The sequence below is a fragment of the Struthio camelus genome, chromosome 1, assembly GCF_040807025.1.
Source record: "Struthio camelus isolate bStrCam1 chromosome 1, bStrCam1.hap1, whole genome shotgun sequence".
Lineage (NCBI taxonomy): Eukaryota > Metazoa > Chordata > Aves > Struthioniformes > Struthionidae > Struthio > Struthio camelus.
In genome coordinates, this window is record NC_090942.1 from 89417921 (window position 1) to 89440410 (window position 22490).

The 22490-nt window shown below is 50.5% G+C and overlaps 1 protein-coding gene across 10 annotated transcripts; it reads right to left on the reverse strand.

Annotated features, from left to right (window-relative positions):
- Positions 1-7861: 7861 nt before the first annotated feature.
- LOC104152147 (insoluble matrix shell protein 4-like) lies at positions 7862-21027 on the reverse strand. Of its 10 annotated transcripts, none has more exons than XM_068956079.1 (15): positions 20846-21020; positions 20590-20646; positions 17497-17553; positions 16648-16764; positions 15198-15254; positions 14682-14708; positions 12137-12193; positions 11873-11899; positions 11424-11444; positions 11217-11273; positions 9877-9903; positions 9431-9451; positions 9224-9280; positions 8209-8228; positions 7862-7997 (listed from the first exon to the last, which is right to left on the reverse strand). In XM_068956079.1, the coding sequence occupies exons 1-14, from the start codon at positions 20918-20920 to the stop codon at positions 8217-8219; spliced, it is 669 nt and encodes a 222-aa protein (XP_068812180.1). In that variant the 5' UTR covers positions 20921-21020; the 3' UTR covers positions 7862-7997; positions 8209-8216. The 10 variants fall into 10 exon arrangements, with proteins under 10 accessions (XP_068812180.1, XP_068812201.1, XP_068812193.1 ...); XM_068956100.1 differs by having other exon boundaries at positions 16699-16764; positions 20846-21018; XM_068956092.1 differs by lacking the exon at positions 11873-11899 and having other exon boundaries at positions 20846-21027.
- Positions 21028-22490: the final 1463 nt, after the last annotated feature.

Genomic DNA, 22490 nt, shown 5'->3' on the forward strand with positions numbered 1-22490 from the left:
GGCTTGATCTAAAATGGGTGATTGTAATGTTTCTCTCCCACATACACAGCTGTGAATAAAGGGCCTATCCAAGAGGGGCAGCTTTATCAGAACTTCCTGTTGCTACTTTTTGCTGGAACTCTGGATTTCTTCTGTCCTGTGTATCATGTGTCACATCTTTTGCTGTTGTATTGTCACGTGCATACACCCTCCTGTATCTTGCCATGCCATTGATGTGAGCTTTAATTGGCCCTGAGTGATATGGGAAGATCTTAAAGAGAGTAGTGGGTGCACTGAGGTACTTTCTGCCATTTTCAAGGCTCTGAACAGTCCTTTCTGCAGGGCTCATGAGCAGTTGTGTTGGGGGAGGCCCTGGGGGGGCTGGGATGAGCCATTAAGGCTTACCAATGCATTCAGGGCTCTGACACCCCCATAGCTATTTCCCATCTAAAAAACATGCTTTCCAGCTCCATAAAGAATGAGAGATGTGAAAGTCTGAGATGCATTTAAACAAAGATGCAACGGCAGCAATCTAGCCTTTTCCTTGCAGATTGGTTGTGTGCTAAGAGAAAAAGAGCCCTGCTGGCCTGTGATAAACCCAACAGGTGCTGCTTACTCTCAGCACAGTAATTCTGGATTAGACATGTAGCACACAAGGGAAAAAGAGATGTTTGTCTTAATCTGTTGGCTCTGCAAGAGAGGGGTGAATGAAGTGCAGCTTCCACCTTGCCCATCGTTCCTTGCAGTGAGGCCAGGCCAAATGGACTGCTGGAGGCCATGTGTTCTGTTGCATCGTTATCCACATGTTCGTGCAGGTGCTGCTGACCAGAATACAGTAAATATGGCGTGTTGATGCTGAAGAGAAATAGCCTTCAGCTCTCTTCTTTCAGTGTGTGGTTTCTGCAGGATGCAAATGAAGAGACTAATATTTCAAGCTCTAAGGTCAAGAACTTTGGCACTGAAACATACAGGAACAAAATGTTCTGGGGCTAATAGTATCTTTTTTGCACACAAGGTGGAGTCAAAGTTTGCAATTTTGTTACTTGTACTGAGGTCTAAGAGTGGCAGTAATTATTCCTGCCCCATGTAAACTTGGGAGCTCACCATAACCGCTGTTTCTGTGCTCACATCCACCATTATGATTATAACAAGTGACAGAATGGTGCTGTGACTAGCAGTCCGGGCAGAGATCAGCTAAAAGCTAAAACCATTAGCTGACCTAATTTTAAATAGCAGCTGTTTTCAGACCTGCATTTTAGCTTCAAGCATAGTGTGCATTTTGCTGACTAGATTATGACCTTCTCTCATGGCTCAAGTAGAAAACCACATGGAGCTGTGGTTTCTCCCTGTCTGGGTTCCCTCCCCCCAACTCCTCTAGAATAACAGTGCATCAATGCTGTTCGTGTGCCTTGTACCTGCCGTACTGCTTGCATGTTTGTGTCAGTGCCATCACTGAGAGAAGTAACAGATGGCCTCGTTTGCTGAATGAGATTTGCCTGGTTCAAATGTGTGATGTTAGCATGTGCTGAAAGGCTGTCAGCTATATTCTCTTGTGTAATGCTAGAAAGGTTATTGAAATTCAGCTGGAGGAAGGTCTGGAGGAAACTAAAGACCAGCTCGTTAAGAGAGGTTAGGTAAATAATATGCTGCCTTGATCAGTATCACTGTACCCACGATCCTCTCTCCAGTGGGCTTGACACTTCATTTGGAAGAAAGGGTTCTTCTGGAGCAGAGAAGGTCAGAGTATCTAAGGAAAATCAAAATGGCCTGAGCCAGGAAGGCCACACAACATCACCTTCTGGTCTTGTATGAAGAAGATCTGGGGCAACATAACAGGTCCTAAATTGTGTTAAAGGGCACTTGCTTTTGCTTCCATAAAACAGACATAACCTAGATTAAACAAACTTTTATTTTTTGAAAACAGAAGGAGGGCTACCAAAAGAAAAAACTCCAGTTCATTCCTGTCACTCAGTCTCTGATAATTGCTTCCCCAGGAGGAGTCAAGAGTGTAAATAGAGAGCTCACTGATGCCAGGGCTCTTGCAGGACTGATCCAGGCAGACCATGGCTGATCATGGACAGCACCTGCCTCAGCTTGAGCTGCTAACCTTTAGGAGGATTTTGTGAGTCCCTTGCAATTTATGTTCCTGGAAACTTGCATAAGTCTTAAAGCACAGCTCATGCCTGGAAACACGTGTTACAGGAATTGGTTAATATTTCCCTGAAAAAAATGGATCTTGCAGCATCTTTGTAAAATGAAGATCTGCTTCTCCCTGATCTTGCACTCTGGCCAGGCATTGTCATCTGGATTTTGTACTGTTCTTTGGGAATTAGACGATAGTTGGTAAATGGTGTACATAATGACATGTTGTAGCAGCAGCAGAACACTAAGATCACATTTTCAAATGAGACAATTGCTAGAACTGCAAACGATTGAATATGTTGGACTGTTGGCTAAAGGAAAAAACTGACGTGATCCACCTCCTGTCTACTTATTTTTACTTTTGCACTGCTTAGAGTCTTCTTTGTCAGAGCCAGGACCCTATTTTGTTGTTTTGCCAGAAATCCTCTCTGGTCTTTTGGGCAATCTCCTGCAGTGTTCGCACACCCCTCAGGAACCTGGAGAGCTTCTAGGACGAAGCAGTCCCTGTTACCTATAGCAAGACATTCTCCTGGCTCATGCTGTACCTTACCATCCTTGAGCCAATTCATATTACTATTTTGGTCTATATCCCTTCTCCCCTTTGCTAGCTTGCTACTTGGCTCCTTTGAAATAGTCTTCCATGCAGTAGCATTCCTTTAGGTCAATGAATATAAATCTCTGGTGTTTTCAGAGGATGTAACTTTTTGTTATATATTGGGACAAAAGCATCCCCATTCAGTGATCCCAGCATGTGCAGCCCCTACATGGCATGTCACACAACTGCCATCAAATCTGCAGTCTTTTTCCTTCCTACTGGAAACATGGCTTTGCTCTTCCACCACTGCTCAGTGCTATGGATGCTGTTCAGAGGAACTGACAAAGGGAGCTATCTTAGAAGTACAGAGGGTCCTCAGGGGGGTGGCAACTGAAAGGGGAACTTGAGACTGTCTCCTAATATGTCAGAGAGATCACAAATTGATGGTATACATCCTTTTCCAGACACAGAGTCTCCCCTCCTTGAACTAAACCCTTTTCTCCCAACATCCTCTTATTCCTCTAGTAGCACCTGCCTTTTCTTCCCTAAGGGTGCAGCAAGATTAGTAGGAAGAGAGAGCTTTCTTTACCTTTGATGTCCTTGCCTACCCAGCCGCCTTCTCTCTCATGGGAGGTGATGTAAAGCTGGGATTTGCTCTAATCCAGCAGCATCACTTACCTTCATTACCTGCAGTTAGAAGAGACTTTGTTGCCAAACATACACTGAGCAGGGCTGTGGGAAATGGGGAAAAGAAGATGCAAATTCTTCCCATCAAATAAATAGGCAATCATTGCATATCACTCCCTCAAGAAATACACACCCATGAACACACTTCCTTGACCCCACATACACTACATCCTGTACCTCATGCTGGAAATACCACTCCATGCTCATCACAGACATGGCTTGTGCACACACATACATGTCTGCTGCCATGCCTTACACGACATGAAACACACATGCATCTTCATCAGCTGCACTGACCCCATTATGAGCATTACCATGCAAACACCCATTGTGTGTCTTCAGCCATACCCTATGCTGTAATGAACATGCATGCATTCCCATGATACACTGTCAAAAAACACATACTTCCTTCACCAAGCCCTGCATCACAGCAAATACACAGTGCATGCCTTTTCGACAGTGTTCACCTGTAGCAGAGGTAAGCAGAAAGGATCTAATGGAGAGAGTGATATACACTACACACAGTATAGTTCAACTCGTCACACAGATAGCACATTTGAAAAACACTGTCAAAAGGAAAGGAAAAGGAAGATGGAGGCACACAGAATGTAACACATGCATGCTTGGAGCACAGCCACTCTAGGAAAGTGTAGCATATCCAGGGACACAAGAGAGAAATATAACAAACTGTACTACATACCTTTGTGCACAGGCTTCCATCCAGCCCTTAGGATGATGGACAAACATACATTGTACACAAACATGTATTCAACACAGCTGGGGCCAACAACCATGCGGCAAAAGAGACCTTGAGAAGTAGAAATCAGTAGGGAAACACAGAAAGGCAAAAAATGCATAATGTAATACACAGTTGCAGGCTGCTGGTAGTTGCAGGAAAGTGTGCAAGAGAAAAGAGTGTGAAAGGAATGTGGAAAGCTCAGAAAATGTACCTGAAATCCACAACTACCATACACCTGCATCTTACCTATGGAGTGCAAGGGATACCAAAGAAACACTAATTCATAGGAAATCTTGTAGGAAAGGAACCCACTAACTGCAGCCGTACTTTAGAGGTGAAGAAACAGTGGTTCCTCTTTCCTCCATCCTTTGCAATTGAAGGTAAAAATTAGAGGGCTAGAAAAGCAGAACACTTCTGATTGAGACTGGGGTGGATTGGGAGAATAGGAGGGAGGCAGAAATGGAGTAGTGGCCATTCGCAGAGTGCAGATGGAGGTTATATCATGGCGGAGCAAGGTGTAGGAGGAGAGTGAGAACAGACTAGTGCAAGGGCTACAGGATATAAATGAAAGGAGTTGGCAGAATTGTGTGGAGTAGCACAGTGGCTGCAGGGCAGGAGTGAAAAGGCACAGACAGCTCAAACTGACACCAAAAGGTATTGCAGTAGAAGCTCCTAGATGAGATTTATAGTGGCTCCAAAAGGATCTGCACGTGCAGATTGCTGTGACTACTAGTGAAATTGCAATTGTGCATAGATCTCATTCACAAAGCTGAGTATCTGGTGAAGCTCTGGTAATTTACCTATATATCTCTCTAATTAGTCCTTGTGTGCATTGTCATTACTATAGCCACCTGTGCTCCTTAGAACCTTTGTGTTACCCCAGGGCTATCATTCTGTTTGACAGTGGGGAGACAAGGTACAGAGCGACTAAATGACTTGCCTGACATTGCACAGGGAGTCCCTGGCGGGGCGAAGAAATGAATACCCATAATAGTGATGGTCCCTTTTTCAGCAAACAGGTATTCTGGGACCAGGAGCAAAATAATCATATCATCAAAAAAGCGATATCACCATTTAGATAAGAAGGGTGATAGTGCTGAAGATTTAGGAGACGAACCTTTAGAAGACAATGAGAAATCAAGGCTTTTAGAATGAGTGCAGCAGTACACATAGAACCAAAAAAGGCAGAATTCAAGCTGTAATACAGTATTTAAGAATGTATATAAAAAGATGGAGAAAATGCTCACATAGACCAGAAATTTGAAATAAGTATTCTTCACTTTTGCTGTGATTATTCAGAGGTAAGATTAGAACATTTCATTCACAATTAATTCGGTCCGGGGCATGCAATAGCAAAATGAGCAGTGAGGGGTCTAATCGTATTTATATCTTACTAAATTTGTATAGCAAGTTCTATATGACAGTCTCAGTCATTTCACAAATACTGATCTACTTGGCCTAACAACAACCTGATGAGGTATCTATTATTGTTTCTAACCTGCAGCTGGGGAAAGTGCAGAACAGAAATGTGAACTGGCTTGCCTCTAGACCACGCAACAAATAGTAATAAAGACAGAAAAAAAGCCTTGTACCCTGATCTCTGGCACACCTAGTAATAGCATTATACTCAGTAGATGAAATCCGGCTTCTGTGGTCAGAAGCCAGATGTACATGTGACCATGAGATGGTGCAGTTCAGGATCCTGTGAGGAAGAAACAGGGCAATAAGTAGGATTACAGCCTTGAACTTCAGAAGAGCTAACTTTGGCCTCTTCAGGGAACTTCCTGGAAGAATCCTATGGGCCCAAGAAGGAAAGGGGGTCTGAGAGAGCTGGTTAATTCTGAAGGATCACTCCCTGCAAGCTCAAGAACAATGTATCCCAAAGAGGAAGAAGTCCAGCAAAGGGGGCAGGAGACCTGCATGGATGAACAAGGAGCTCCTGGCAAAACTCAAACAGAAGAAGGAAGTCTACAGAAGGTGGAAGCACAGACCGGCCACTTGGGAGGAATATAGGAACATTGTCAGAGTATGCAGGGATGTGACGAGGAAGGCTAAGGCCCATTTGGAGTTTAATCTGGCAATGGATGTTAAGGACAACAAGAAGGGCTTCTTCAAATGCATCAGCAACAAAAGGTAGGCTAGGGAAAATGTGGGCCTGCTGCTCAATGGGGCAGGACCCTGGTTAACAAAGGATAGAGGGAAGGCAGAGATACTGAATCACAGAATCACAGAACAGTTGAGGTTACAAGGGACCTCTGGAGATCATCCAGTCCAGCCCCGCCCTGCTCAAGCAGGGTCATCTACAACATATGCAACAGGGTCGCATCCAGGTGGGTTTTGAATATCTCCAGCAAGGGAGACTCCACAACCTCTCTGGGCAACCTGGTCCAGGGCTCAGTCACCCTCACAGGGAAGAAGTTTTTCCTCATGTTCAGATGGAACTTCCTGTGGTTCAGTTTATGCCTGTTGCCTCTTGTCCTGTCACTGGGCGCCACGGAGAAGAGTCTGGCCCCATCCTCTTGACACCCCTCCTTCACATACTTGTACACATTTTGATCAGATTGCCTCTCAGTCCTCTCTTCTCCAGGCTGAAGAGGCCCAGCTCTCGCAGGCTTTCCTCATAGGAGAGATGCTCCAGTCCCCTCATCGTCTTTGTAGCCCTCCGCTGGACTCTCTCCAGTAGCACCATGTCTCTCTTGTACTGGGCAGCCCAGAACTGGACACAGTACTCCAGGTGAGGCCTCCCCAGGGCTGAGGAGAGGGGCAGGATCACCTCCCTCGACCTGCTGGCAACACTCTGCCTACCGCACCCCAGGATACCCTTGGCTCTCCTGGCCACAAGGGCACATTGAGCAGGGCGGGGCTGGACTGGATGATCTCCAGAGGTCCCTTGTAACCTCAACTGTCCTGTGATTCTGTGATGAATTGATCAGGGAGTAGCTCTTCAGAGAAGGACCCAGGTACTGGAGTTACAGGAACAGGTCAGGGAGGACACAGTGTCCTTGAGGCAGTACCACACACGAGGCTGTATCATTCAGAACTGAGCTGGTAGGGTCAAGTGAAGGATTATTCCCTTCTTATTCCCTTCTGTTCAGCACTGAGAAAGCTGTAACTGCAGACTAGAAACACTTCGTCCAGGACAAGGAAGAAGTCATCAAATTGGAGCGACAGGAGCAAGCACAAGTTACTCTTCCCTCCCACCCTCCCCACATTTTTGGGGCTGGGGGCTCTCACTTTAAACCAGGGATGGTAATCTTGGATCACCCTGATTGGGTGGAGACCCTGGAGCCAATTCCCATGGCATTGGGTCTCCCACTGGTGCACCAGCCAGCTAGCACAAGAGAATAAGGCACAAAGCTGTGCTCAGTATGTGGATGTTCATTTAATCTCACGGTCTGCAAGGCTGGGGCAGGCAAAAGGCAGGATATATCCTTTTCCTGAGATCCTCAGGACAGAGTAAGGGTTGGTGGAGGCACTGATTCTCCCCACCCTCCTACTTGCTACCAGTCCACCCCCCTGGCATGGGTAATGGGCAGCTGGATAAATCCAGCCAGGGCAGAGAGAGAAATCCTTACTGAGAGGAGCAGGGCAGCCCTGGGATGTTGTGTGTGATTGCGTGGTGGTATCCAACTGATATGACTTTACAAAGTGCCCTGGCCCAGGCACCTGAGCAACCTGCAATAGTCTGGGACCAATCCTGCCCCAAGGAGAAACGAGACTGGGGACACTGTGGGAGGTTATATGTCTGCAAAAGCCACAGGGAAAACAGGACACAGTGGTGGAAGATCCAGGTTTATTTGCAGTGCACCAGGGAGAAGACATGGGGTCTTTGCGTTCTTTAAGCAAAATTCTTCAATGACCAGGAAGATTTGGCATGATGGGGGAAATCAGCAGGTGTGAAACTTCTCAGGAGTCCTATTAATGAGGGAGAAGGAGGAAAAGAAAGAACAGTGACACATGAGGACTCCCCTTCTCCCAAACCCTCCCCTGCACCAGGCAGTAGAGACAGCTCAGGCCTAGGGCTTGAACGGCTCCTGCTTTTCTCCCCACCTTGGGAGCCCAGGAAAGGGTCAATAGCCTGTCAGCTCCCATTGTGATGGAGCTCCTGACCTGCTGCAATACTCACATAAATGACTAGAAGCCATTCTGCAGGGGAGAGAAAAATGTGTAAGTGCTGAAAACACTGGGTAGGGAGAAGTGTTCAAGGTAAGTCCTGTCTGGCTGTGCAGGAATAACTCCCCTCACCCCTCCCTCAGCCCAGATAGATTATGTCCTTTCCAGAACATCAGGGCACCCAGCGGCAGTGGCTTCATTAGCAAGAGCAGATCTGACAGGGCCAAGGGAAGGATTATTTCCCTCTTCTGCACTGGGGAGGCAACAGTTAGAACCTGGATAACCCTGAGCCCCCAAGACAAACAAGATGTCACTAAACTAAGGAAAGCCTAGCAGAGGCCATGGAAATGGTGGCATCATGAGCTGCGTGTTGAGACCCTTCACCTTCCACAACCCAAAAAATTCCTGCTAAAGCCACATCCCCTTCTTTTACAATGCTACCATTACCCGGCCACCTTTGTTTCCTGTACTCCTGGTATCAACTACTTCACGCTACCCCTAATCCGAACTGGCCCCATTATCACCAATTCCCAGAGATTTTGCTGCCATGAATCCCTGAACCCCTGCCTTCATTGCAAATTCCCTCCCAGTTCCCAGGGTCCTAATAGAGCCCTAAAGGTGAATGAGGTCAGTCACCTGGTAAAGGATGAGGTCATCCCTCAGCCCTAACTCCCTACCACGGACTGGAGAGAGCACAGAGAAAGCAAGTACTCAGGTAATGACCAGCAGATAAAAGGCTAGGATGGAGGGGAAATGATACTGTGAAAGAAGGCCAAATCTTTTGCTGTGGGGTGGGGCAGACCTAGCACAGGGCCCAGGGAATAGGTTTTTTTCAGTCCAGCAGGACTTTCCAAACTGCCCTGGCCCAGGCCCTGAGCAACCTGCTCCAGGGTTGGGGCAAGCCCAGCGGAGGAGTTGTTCAGTCTCCTGAACAGAGAGGAGACTGGATATTCGGGGTGGGGGAGGAGGGGATCCCATCCCCCCATCAACGCCACCTCAGTAACCCCAAGGAGGGCCTCAATCCTTACCCCATTGTCATTGAAGCTGTGGTGGCCAACCCAGTTCCCATCAAAGCTCTCTTGGTTCTGCAATGAAAACGCTGCTATAGCAGGGCTGCCTGGGGAGTCCTGGTGCCCCTTGTCCTGAGGTCCTGAGTGATACATGGAAGGGACACCCCAGGCGCCCTGTGTGGGGTGGGAAGGGGAGAAGGGCTGCTTCAGGGTGGAAATACTCACCCCTGGGGCATCCACGGGGTCCTGGAAAACAGAGAGAATGAGGGTTACTGGGGTGCTGCTCTGCTCCCCCCCCCCCCAACATCTTCCACTCACTACACTCCAGCCTCTCCCAGATTGTCCAGGGCCCTGAGCTTGCAGTAGAGGAAGGAGCCCAGGTCATGTGGAGTTCATCTCCAGGTGGAGCCATTTTGAGGAGGAAAAGGATAAACCCTGGGGACAGGGGCTGGAGCAGGACAGGGATGGATGGTCCCAAGACCTCCCCCCGCCACACACACATCTTTCCCACACCCTCTCCAGCCCAAGGCAGCAGATAGGGCTCAGGCCTAGGGCTGGTTCCTCGGGGAAGGGATGGCTCCTGATTTCCTTCCTGTTCAGGAGCCCAGGGAAAGGGGGACTGCCTGTTAGCTCCTGTTGTGATGGAGGTCCTAGTCTCTTGCAATACTCACATAGATGACAGGGGGCTCAAGGCCATTCTGCAGGGGAGAGAGAGGTGTGTGAGTGCTTAGAGAGCTCGAAGGGGGCAGGAACCCCTGGAAGCACAGGGTCCAGCCATGCAGTGAGTAGTACCCAGCCCCAAGGTGAGGCAGGTGAGGCCCTTTCCAGAACCTCAGCACCCTCTCAGGCAGCAATGCCCTCTGGAGCAGTGACCCACTCCACTGCAGGCTGCATTAGCAAGAGTAGAGTTGATGGGGACAGGGAAGGGATTGTTCCCCTCTGTTCAGTGCTGAGGAGGCCAGAGCTTGAGACTGTGACCAGTTTGGGCTTGCAGGACAAAGGGGATGTCACCAGTCTGGTGTGGATGCAGTGGGGGCTTGATCCAAGCTCTAAGACTCACAAAGTCCTCCCTAAGCCACATCCCTCTCCCCTATGTCCTAGTGTTACCCAATGTTCCCCATCATCCCATTACCTTTAGTGCCTCCCATCTCCCTTTGTTCATCTCTCCACAATGACCTTTTTTCATGTTTCTCACCTCTTCAGTCCTGTGCTCCCCAATTTCCCTGTTGTCATGCCACCCTCAATTTTATCTTGCCTACTACTTCTCCCATCTTCCCTTGCCCACCAGTTCCTAGTGTCCCACAGTACTCATATCCTGGTTCCTCATTTTCCAGTGTCCCCCAGGGTCCCCCATATCCCACTGCCTCCCAATCCCCAGTGCCCCCTTAGCTCTCCAGTGTTCCCCATGTCTTGGACTCCAATTTCCTGCATCTTATACCACCAACAAACTCCTGGCATCTCATGGTGTTTTCCATCACCCGGATACCCCGTCTGCCACTGAACACAGGAGTACCCACACCCTAGACATCCCTGGCCTTGCCTGTTGCCTCTCAGTTCCACCCATCTCCCACTTCATCTCAATTTCCAGTGTCTTCAGAGCCCTCAAGGTGAAAGGGGAGTGGGGTCAATCTCAGCCTCCCATTCTCCAAAGGGGACTGAGGAGGGCACAGAGACAGACTCTTCTTGGAAGTGCTCAGTAAAGCACCAAGAGGCAACAGGCACAAGCAGGGATGATGGTGGTTGTGGTGGGGGAATCGCCCTTTGAAAAAAGGCCAAATCTTTTGCTGTGGGGTGGGGCAGACCTAGCACAGGGCCCAGGGAATAGGTTTTTTTCAGTCCAGCAGGACTTTCCAAACTGCCCTGGCCCAGGCCCTGAGCAACCTGCTCCAGGGTTGGGGCAAGCCCTGTCCTGAACAGAGGGGAGACTGGATATTCGGGTTGGGGGGGGGAGGGGATCCCATCCCCCCATCAACGCCACCTCAGTAACCCCAAGGAGGGCCTCAATCCTTACCCCATTGTCATTGAAGCTGTGCTGGCCGACCCTGTTCCCATCAAAGCTCTCTTGGTTCTGCAATGAAAACGCTGCTATAGCAGGGCTGCCTGGGGAGTCCTGGTGCCCCTTGTCCTGAGGTCCTGAGTGATACATGGAAGGGACACCCCAGGCGCCCTGTGTGGGGTGGGAAGGGGAGAAGGGCTGCTTCAGGGTGGAAATACTCACCCCTGGGGCATCCACGGGGTCCTGGAAAACAGAGAGAATGAGGGTTACTGGGGTGCTGCTCTGCTCCCCCCCCCCCCAACATCTTCCACTCACTACACTCCAGCCTCTCCCAGATTGTCCAGGGCCCTGAGCTTGCAGTAGAGGAAGGAGCCCAGGTCATGTGGAGTTCATCTCCAGGTGGAGCCATTTTGAGGAGGAAAAGGATAAACCCTGGGGACAGGGGCTGGAGCAGGACAGGGATGAATGGTCCCAAGACCTCCCCCCGCCACACACACATCTTTCCCACACCCTCTCCAGCCCAAGGCAGCAGATAGGGCTCAGGCCTAGGGCTGGTTCCTCGGGGAAGGGATGGCTCCTGATTTCCTTCCTGGGAAAGGAAATCCCAGGGAAAGGGGGACTGCCTGTTAGCTCCTGTTGTGATGGAGGTCCTAGTCTCTTGCAATACTCACATAGATGACAGGGGGCTCAAGGCCATTCTGCAGGGGAGAGAAAGAGAGAGAGAGAGAGAGAGAGAGAGGCATGTAAATGCTTAGAGGGTTTCTTTTGGGCCTCCTGGGACCATAATAGTGGATATTTCTGGAACCTGCCTCCTCCCAAAGTTTTCTCGGTTTAGCCACCATTTTACCCCCTACCTTACCTACCTCCTCCACCTGTGTCTCTGATACAAGCCCTATCTGCCCTCTGTGTTCTGCTCTAGATCCATCCAGACTCACCCCATTGTTGTTGAAGCTGCCATCCCCGGCCACATTATCATCAAAGCTGTGTGAATTCTGCAAGAAACATACACAGACTATTACTGTAGACTTGCCATGACTGAGGATGGGGGATGGAGGGGAGGCATATGTGGAAAAGAGGATCAGTTCAGCATTTCCCCTCCATCTGGCACTAAGCTGGTAGCAGGAAGAAGAGTGTGCCTCTGGTGCCCCTAGTTCTGGCACCCTCTGCAGTTATATGCAGGACAGTCCCAATCCTTTGTCCATATCTCTCTCATGGCCCCTTTGCGGGGACACTAAAGATCCCCATACATTCTAAATCACCCATCCCCTCCAGTTTGTCCTACCAGGGGAGCTGCCTGAGTGCCTCCCAGCAGCAGGAGACAAACGGCCAGGAATGCAACACAGATCCGTCTCTCCATGGCTTCTTCCTTGCCACAGGGTACTCTGTCCTTCAGACTGGGGCTGTTCACGATGCAAAGACTGGGGCTGGATTTATAGGGCACAGCCACATTTTGCCACATCAGCCCTGTCTGAGCCAGCCCTGATATCCTGACCCAGCCCATGGCTTTCCTGGTATCACATGTCTCCGCCTTGGTTTATCACTGCAACCTAATCTATCTCCGCCACTCCCTTTTGTGGGATCAGAACTTCATTTTATTTTTTTTGGGAGGGACCTCAGGAGTCTCCAGTCTAACTTCCATCTTAGATCTATCTTCAGTATTACACCACTTTGCTCAAGTTCCGGGCCAGGGCAGCTGGGAAAGTATCCTCAGATGCAGAAGCAGCCCCTGGTCCTGACCAGCTCAGGCCCTGACCCAGGGCTGCCTCACTCCTCTGGCAAAGGATTTGTGCCCCGGCCCCAGCAGGTTTTCCCCATCTCAACTTCTGCCTATCGCCTTTCCATCCTTTTCTGGGCACCTCTGAGAAGAGTCAGTCTCTAACCTCTCTCCAGCTCCCTTTGGGGAGTAGGAGGCTGGAGCTGACCCTTCTTTGCCTTCTTGTCTCCTGACTGGACAAACCTAGGACCCGCCACCGCTCCCCACCCGCCCTGTGCTCCAGCTCCCACCATCTCCAAGGCCTCCACTGGACAACACCCTCTTCCTAGGGGGGTTGGTTCCTAGACATGGCCTCCCCTGTGTGGAGCAGGGGAGGAATAATCCCTCTCCTGGCCCTGCCAGCTCCATTCTGTCTAGCAGAGCCCAAGGTGTGGTGGGTCATTGCTCCAGGGCACCTTGCTGACTTAGGGTAGCGTGTTGTCCCCCTGACACCAGGAACCTCTCTGCAGTGGTGTTCCCTGGTTGTTTGGTTTCAATAGGTCTTCCCAGGCTTAAGATGAACCAACACATCCAGCTTCAGCCCTAGCCTTGTCCACATTTGTAAAATGTCTACTTGGTGCCATATTTCTCCCAAGGTTCCTTATTTTGGGAGGAAGCCAGAGAATGACTTTCAAACAACCTTGGTTCTGGCAAAGGCCATTGCCAGCTCTGACCTTCCCCAACCTTTCTGAGCAGGAAGCTCAGATATAACAAAATGAACCTGGCACTTATTCCTGGGTAGTTAATTGGAGCAGAGACTGCCCTATGGCCTCCTCCCATGCAGGACTGGCAAATATTTGCAGAAAAAAAATCTCTCTGATAAATATTTTCCAATAATCACAGAACAAGACGCCTATTCAGAGAGCAGACTGCACCCAGAATGGTCCAGAGGCCTCGTGGTGATAGAAATGTTTCTGAAGTGGGTCACTTGGTTTCAGAAGTTTGCAGCTTTCTATCCCACCATCCCCTGCACTGTGCCAGGCTAAGAACAGCATTACATGGAGCTGTTCAGAAGAGAAGGACCCAGGTGTCGGGGGGACAACACGCTACCCTAAGTCAGCAAGGTGCCCTGGAGCAATGACCCACCACACCTTGGGCTCTGCTAGACAGAATGGAGCTGGCAGGGCCAGGAGAGGGATTATTCCTCCCCTGCTCCACACAGGGGAGGCCATGTCTAGGAACCAACCCCCCTAGGAAGAGGGTGTTGTCCAGTGGAGGCCTTGGAGATGGTGGGAGCTGGAGCACAGGGCGGGTGGGGAGCGGTGGCGGGTCCTAGGTTTGTCCAGTCAGGAGACAAGAAGGCAAAGAAGGGTCAGCTCCAGCCTCCTACTCCCCAAAGGGAGCTGGAGAGAGGTTAGAGACTGACTCTCCTCAGAGGTGCCCAGAAAAGGATGGAAAGGCGATAGGCAGAAGTTGAGATGGGGAAAACCTGCTGGGGCCGGGGCACAAATCCTTTGCCAGAGGAGTGAGGCAGCCCTGGGTCAGGGCCTGAGCTGGTCAGGACCAGGGGCTGCTTCTGCATCTGAGGATACTTTCCCAGCTGCCCTGGCCCAGGATCTGAGTGACCTGCTCCAGCTTTGTATCCAACCCTGCCCTGGACTGAGGGCCGACTGGAAACGCCTGGGTGTCCTGCTTTCCAAATATCTCCGTGAATCTGTGGATTATTCCCAAACAACTCTCAAGAAAAATGGGAGAAGTTTGGATGAGAGGTTCTTTGTGATACTTACATAGACTGCTCCATATCCATTATAGTTCTGCCAAGAAAGACCAAGATGTGTTAATTCTGTCTGGTGGTGGAAGGAAGGGAGAAAAAAGTCTCTGTTTGTGGAAAGAAGGTGCCCTCTATCCCTTTTTTCTAGTCAGACCGTTTCATGGCTCAGGTGTTACTTCAGCCTTGTTGAAACAAATTCTGGGGTTCTTAAAAAAAAACCTATGAGTTCAAAGAGATGCTGATGGAGACTAATCACAAGGTTTTCCAGTCTCAGATCAGGGCCCTGGGATTTGCACCATCTCAATGCCCCCAAGCCTTGTCTTATGCCCAGTGCTGCTTACTTTATCTTGCAGAAGAGCTCAGCTCCCTTTCAGCAATTGAGACTGTACTCTGGTACAGACCTGTACAACCCAGCCTGGCTTCCCCTTCTCCTTCCCATAGACCCTGGGTCAGGATGAGATGGTTGCCCTTTCTATGCCTTTAGGGCAGGAGGTGGAACAAAAGTCCTGAATCTCCCCCAAATGCCACTTACATCTTGGTCATTCAAAGCGTTGTTACCCACGATCCTGCCATTGAACCTGCCTTTGACCTGGGAAGAAAAATTGATGTCACCCCTCACCCAGGGTGAGGCAGTGGACACTGTACCCCTGCTAAGTGCACATGTTCAGCTATCAGGCCAAACCTCTGCCCACAAAAGTCCAGCCTGCGAATTAACTGTTCTATAGCCATGTCACTAGGATATAGAGCCCAGAGAGCTTCCACCAGAGAGGGGGAGGTCAAAATCCCCTGGAGATTAATCCCATAATCCTTCTGGGAAATAATCTCATAATTCTTCTGGAATTAATGCCATTATGCTAATGAGAATAATTATGTAATCCTATTAAGGATTAATACCATAATCATCCTGGGGTTATTCCCGTAAACTCAGTGAAGATTAATCCTGGAATACCATTTGGGATTAATTTTGAAATACCATTTGGGATTGACCCTAAACTACAATAGGGATTGAATTGGTAATGGCAATAGGATTAAACCCATAATACAAATTCTATTTATCCCATAATACCAGTGTGGAATAATCCCATAATCCTCTCTTGGCAGGGAGCTGAAAATAATCCAAAGACAAAGACCATTGACATTTTTCCCTTTGGGAATAACCAGGGCTGGCAGTAGGGTGATCCAGCATGCCTGAGCCTTTTTGTACCATTTTGCACAGCAGATGCAAGTAGTAAGACTTTCTGCCCACAGTCCCACTTAAAATACAGGAGTGCTTCTCAGAAAACCCAGGTATCCAGACTCCCAGGCCACAGCCCAGACCAGATGGACACCTAATGCTTTGGCTGTGATCTGAAGTGTTCCCAGTGGGCTCAGGACAGAGCCAGCCAAGAGCACTAGGGGTTTCAAAGCAGTATAGGTATCCTCATCCTTTCCTGTCACCTCCTCCACACACATACCCATCCACTCACTGCATCTCTGCACCCAGACACCCTCACAGCCCTAGAACACAGCCTTTATGTTTGACTTCCTGGATATTTCTGGGATCAGGACATACCATTTAGAATTTTGTTGCGTATCTCAGGCTCCCCCTGCCCCAGCTCATGTCCCCAGCTTTGGTCCAGCCTTGCCGTAAGCAGAGGTGAGACTGGGATACATGGGATCCATGGGATCTCCCTCCCAAGCTCCCAGGTTGCTCTGTGCCTATGGTGTGTATCTCAGCACAGTTTCTTTACTCTTTCCACATTCCCCAGGGACAGACACCCACTCCAGCCTGCCTCACCACTGCCCTGGGCCGTGTGTGTTTTAACCTGGGCTTGGTGGAAAGGCTCTGGCTTCAGTTCATGCCCATTTCCAGAGCTCTGGGCCTGGTAGGAGGAAGGGACAAGTTTGCTCCTCAGCATGAAAAGAATGTGGAATGTGGGTTCAAATCCCACAGCAACTCTGAAGAGGAACACAGGGAGCAAGGAGAGCAAAGAAGCACCCACCAACCCAAGGAGCTGAGAGGCCCCACAGCTGCATTTTGGCTGACCAGTCACCTTTCCAGTCCCTCCATTGTTCTGAAAGCTGTCTGATGCACCATGATTCCCAATGAAGCTGTTGTCCTGCAAGGAAAAGGGCAATGGGGGATGTTCAATGCTCCCCTGGGCTTTGGGGGATCTTGACCTTTCCCCAGACCCACTGCTCACATGATATGCACCAGATTACAGAGCCAGTCAGCAGGGACACATGGAGGTAGAATTTGACTGTCCCCAGGACTTGGTGTCCCCATGATGTGTGTGAAACTTCCCTGGACCCCTCTCCAGGGACTCCAGAGATCAGTAGGGATGCCAGACACCTCCTGTGGTACAGTCCTCAGATGCTCCCTGAGTAAATCCCTGACTAGCAGAGGAGCCCCTGGTAGGCTGCAGACTGGTGGCTCTCCCCTCCCAAGTGAATTTCTGGGAGCATGAGATGTTTTGACTTGAGCCTTAGGTTCCCAAATCATCAAGGAAACTCCTAAATCACTTTAAAAAGGTCTTTGAGCCTAGCAACACACCCTGAAAGAGGCAGATTGTTGTTTGGGGGGATTTTTAATGTTGTCCTGCAGGTACAGGCCTGAGTCACAAGGTTCTAAAACGCTTTGATATTTGGTAACTCTCCTGGTGGGCTACAGGGCACCTTTGTGCATGTGTTGGAGTCCCCACAGGCAGCTAGAGGAGAGAGGTGTTTGTCTAGGTCCAGGAGGGAAAAAAAATCCTCCCTTATGCCCAGGAACTGCCTAGTATTGGTCAGTTCACTGCCACTATGTCCCAAAAAGAGACCAAAGAGAAGCATAGAGCCCTCCAGACTCTCACCCGTTTGCTGGGGTGTCTCCCATCACCCAGAGAGGGATAGTCAGGGCTGCCGAAATCCTGCAAGAAAGATTGGAGAGTTACCCACCTACATCCCCTTCATTTGCTGCAGCAGTGGGGTGCTGGGGGCAGCTCAGCCCCCTCTGAGCAGTAGGGGAGGGGCCAGGTCTGGGCCAAGGCTCTAGGACAAGTTCCGTGTCTCATCTAGTGCATGATGTGAGTCCAAGTGTTTCAGTCCCCTTCCCTCAGTTTCCCACAACGCTGTGCAGCTCCCATTTTGCGGTGCCTCAGTTCTGGCTGTGGGGCACCCCCAGCCCAACAGGATCTAGTGTGTCCCAGTATCCAAGGATCAGCCCACCAAGGCTTTGATAGCCACTGAGACAAAAGGAATGAAAACATCAGACAAAGATGTGTGTGAGAAGGTGGGTTTATTTGACAGTGCTGCTGGGTTATTCTTATTCAGGCTAAGATGGTAGAGGGGATAGAGTTTAAAGCATGGGGACATTCGTCTTGATGGTTCCTAGTTCTGGAAGGGACAAGAAAATACATTCACTGGGGAGCAAAATACTCAGCTTTTCTGGGCAACATAGAGGTTCCTCAGAACATCTCTCTCCAAGTGGCTCCCCTTGCGTTCAGAGACTGGGATCTCTCAGGAAAGATCCCTAGAGACAAGGACATCTCTGCCTTACTCTCCCTATAGCTGGTTCCTGTATTGCTTCGATAAATCACAACCCTTCAATTCTGATCCAGAGAGCATCTAATTGTGATGTATATTTCCTTCTCCAGCCTTTGAGTGAAACTTCCCTGGGTCCTGGAAATTCTCCTATTACCTTGATAGTTTTTTTTTTTTTTTACTGTCCACACTTCTTCGTTGTCCAAGGCACAGAGCCCAGGTATCTAGAGAGGAGCACGGCTGAAGGAGGCTGCAGTAACTAAGATACCATGTCCAGTATTGGCAGAGAAGGGCAGGGGAATATGGAAAGGGGAGAGGTGGAGATGTTGAGGTGGTTGAGAACACTCTCCATAAGGAGTTGGGGGAAGCTGGGGTGGGTCAGCATAGCCCAGAGGGGCCAAGGGGAGCCAAGATCAACTCAAGAGACACTAAAACAGAGTTATTCTGGTGATGGAGCAAGAGACACCAGGCAGAAGTAGGATGCCACATGAATAAAGCTGGGAAAAAAAACAGGGATCCCCTCTGAGACTAGGATCTGCCATGGGTCCCTCCCCAACAGAATACAATAAACCTTCAGCTCTTTCTTATTGTCAGATGTAGGGTCCCCAGCCACTCCAGGGGGAATGGAGGTGGTGGAGACTCAGTGGAGGGAGAGATGGTCTCTAGAACTCACAGACAACTGGGCTTCTCAATAGCCATTCCAGGAAAGGAAAGATATGTTACTGTACTGAGCCTATGGGGCAAAAGGAATGAAAAATCATGGGAATTATTAGGCAACTTTTTTGGGAATGGTGTGGACCCAGGTCACCCATCCATGGATCTCTTGTTTTCAGGTAACTGGATTCCATGTCCTTTTTTCCATGTTTTTGGGTCCCTTCTCTATGAGCCATGTCCCTGTGTCTTGTGTCCCTAGGGTCCCGTCTCCTACAGTAGTATCATGTCTCCCAGACTCCCTGTCCCTGAGTCCCATGTACCTCATCCCTTTCCCACAGAGAAGATTTTACACAGAACAACTTCTCCAGGGGTTATTTTTTTTCCAAGGAGATGTGGCACACCATACCCACGAGTCAGCTGCATCCTCCCATCATTCTCTTCAATATTTACATGAGACTTTGAACTATGTAGATTGACATTTTGGAGGTGACTTGATCCAGCTATGCTGCATTCTTCCCCACCACTTGGACACTTCTGGGCTTGGCTCTGCATCTGGGGACACTCTAAGCAGGTACTGGTCCTGGCTAGTATCAATTCATAAAGAAACTCAGTTTGAACTTATGCTATTGCAGTTGAAACTGCCAGAGAACCAGATGTTGCCATCGAACCTACTGACATCCTGCTGGGAGGAAGAATATAAAGTTGAGAGGAGGGGAACAAAAATCTACAGCAAGCATTAAACCTGGAGGGAAGATCTGCCCCTACCTGCTCACAGGAAGGCCAATGCACTAAATGGATCCAAACCACATAGTGGGCAAGCCTAGAATGAGTGAATCAGTGACCAGCTCAGGAAAGAAGGACCCAGGTGTCGGGGGGACAACATGCTACCCTAAGTCAGCAAGGTGCCCTGGAGCAATGACCCACCACACCTTGGGCTCTGCTAGACAGAATGGAGCTGGCAGGGCCAGGAGAGGGATTATTCCTCCCCTGCTCCACACAGGGGAGGCCATGTCTAGGAACCAACCCCCCTAGGAAGAGGGTGTTGTCCAGTGGAGGCCTTGGAGATGGTGGGAGCTGGAGCACAGGGCGGGTGGGGAGCGGTGGCGGGTCCTAGGTTTGTCCAGTCAGGAGACAAGAAGGCAAAGAAGGGTCAGCTCCAGCCTCCTACTCCCCAAAGGGAGCTGGAGAGAGGTTAGAGACTGACTCTCCTCAGAGGTGCCCAGAAAAGGATGGAAAGGCGATAGGCAGAAGTTGAGATGGGGAAAACCTGCTGGGGCCGGGGCACAAATCCTTTGCCAGAGGAGTGAGGCAGCCCTGGGTCAGGGCCTGGGACCAGGGGCTGCTTCTGCATCTGAGGATACTTTCCCAGCTGCCCTGGCCCAGGACCTCGACAACATGCTACTGCTCTGATGCCAGGCTTTTCCGGAGCAAGAAAGAACTGTCAATTACCCCTCTGCTATGCAGCTTGTTCTCCAAAGTGACACAGAAAAGCCACAAGTTACTCAGGGCTCCAGTCTCCCTATATAGCTGCCTTGGTCTGAGAGTCCTTTTCAAGTAGGTTTTGCTCAACTGCCTGATGGCCGTGGAGCTGTGATATTTGCCTCCACCCATGGGAACCTTCTCAATTTCTCACCAGTGGTCCCATTCAACCATTATAACCTCCCCGCCTTGCCCGCAAAATTACTACTTTCTCCATTTTCAGAGATCTCCTTTCCCCTTGAGCCAAGGCTCAAGGAAGCCATGTCCACAGAGGGCCCACTGCTACTCACCCTATTGTTCTTGAAGTTGTCATGGGCCATACCACTGTTGTCAAAGTTGTGAACATTCTGAAATGACACGTTTGTCTGAGTACCCCGAAGTCGGTAGCTGAGTCTCCCTCCAAACCCACTCCCTGCTGCTTAGATATCGTATGAGAGAGACTCCCCGCACTGCCAAAACCATCTCCAGTGGCCCCTCTGCTCCTCACTCCCCCACCCTGTGTCTCTGGCCAGGCTCTGGGGTGCCCTAAGGAAAAGCTTCTCTTACCTGAGGGGGTGCCCCGATGCATCCTGGCACCAGGAGGCAAACAGCCAGGAATGCAATGCAGATGTGTCGCTTCATTGCTCTCCCTTCACACTGGGGTACCTGTGTCCTTCAGGCTGGGGCTGCGCAGGATGCTGAACCTGGCGCTGGATTTATAGGGCTCTGCCTGGTCTGGCCACCTCAGCTCTACCCAAGCCAATCCCTCATATCCCTACCAGGTCCACAGTTTCTTGGTACTGCCAGTCCCCGCCTTGGCTTATCACTGCCTCCTAATCTCTCTCCACCACTCCCTTTTGCCCCAACCTTGTTTTCTTTACTTCCACGTTCTCCACTTTACTGGGGATACAAGATTTTGGCTCTGAGACTTCAAGACCACGCCAGCTAGTTGCCGCAGTCCTCATCCACTGGCCCGTAAGCGAGGCTCCTCCAGGAGGCCTGCCATGGGTCCCTTTGGGAAGGATTTCTCTGCTAGTGGTGCTGCTGTCCCATCTTGTGCACGGGGGGAAGCTCTGTGAGACTAGAGCGAGGTCTTCCCAACGGACAGGGAGTAGGGCCTAGGAGTGCTGTGCTACAGCCCCTGCCAGGCATGGACAGAGCTGCTGGGATCCTGGCCAAGGCGTGAACCAAGGAGCACCAGAGCATGAAGGACTTTCTGTTCTGTGCTGGGGACTGCCCCATCCCAGAGCAAACGGAAGTCACCCAGGCAGTCGGGCATGGGGCTAGGGCAGCTGTGAGAGTGCTGGGTCCTACCCTGTGCCTTCCCCCAAGCCTCGCGTTGCCTCTCTCCTCTCAAAGCTGGTGTGAGAACCCGGCTGTCCAGGCTGTCCAGGCTGTCCAGGGTGTCCAGACCCACCACCTCTCCTCCCAGATGTGTCAGAGAAGCCAGCCATTCCCGCCTCCTCTGCTTTAACTGCTAGCACCTTTCCAATTCCATGAGCCTGGAGAGAGAACCCAGGTATTCTGCCCCTCCCCCTGACAGCGGGGACTGGTGGCTAGAGTCAGCCACAAATTCACCCTCCTGGGAGCTTAGTGAGAGTGTCAGCTTTATTGTCCTGATCAGAAGCCTTGGATTGCCTTTGGGATTCCCAGGGGAGGGACTGTAGCTGGCCCAGAGTCACTGAGGTGGGGGGAGGGGTGGGGGGAGGAGGCGGTCAGGTGGGGAACTGTGGTGAAGTCTTGGAGGCAGCCCCTTCTCACAGCAGAGCCCGCAGCCCCAGCGTTGCCTTTCACAGCAGAAACAGCAGAACCAGCAGCTTCTGAGCCTCCTCCAGGCTCCCTGCGGGTGAAAGGGAGAGATGCTGGTGGCCCTCCAAGGTGGAAGAACAGTAGTGGGAGCTGGGCTGCGACTGGGAGCCAGCGCGCCTGTGTTCTCACCCCAGTTGCCGGTCGCAGGCGGGGTGGGACTGGGAGACCAGATGCCCATAGCGCCAAGGCTTGATCCGTGGGCCACCAACCCATGAGGCCACAGGGTGGGACATAGGCTTGCCCATGGCCACGCTATCATTCTCAGGGGTTCCCCCGTTCCCTTACCGCATCCGGAGAGGTCTCCTCTGACCAGAGGAGGGGGAGGAGGAGGTAGAGGAAGAGCAGGCACACCCTGCAGAGTCTCCCTTCCATGGCTGGCTCAGTGCCGGGCTGATGGGAACTG

Excerpts from the sequence above, each read along its gene's own strand:
- LOC104152147 (XM_068956079.1), bottom strand. The coding sequence starts at position 20,920 with ATGAAGCGACACATCTGCATTGCATTCCTGGCTGTTTGCCTCCTGGTG. Across the intron at positions 15,255-16,647 it reads CCTCTCAGCTCCTTGGGTTG|GTCAAAGGCAGGTTCAATGG; the intron begins GTGGGTGCTTCT and ends TTTTCTTCCCAG. Across the intron at positions 14,709-15,197 it reads ACGCTTTGAATGACCAAGAT|AACTATAATGGATATGGAGC; the intron begins GTAAGTGGCATT and ends CTTTCTTGGCAG.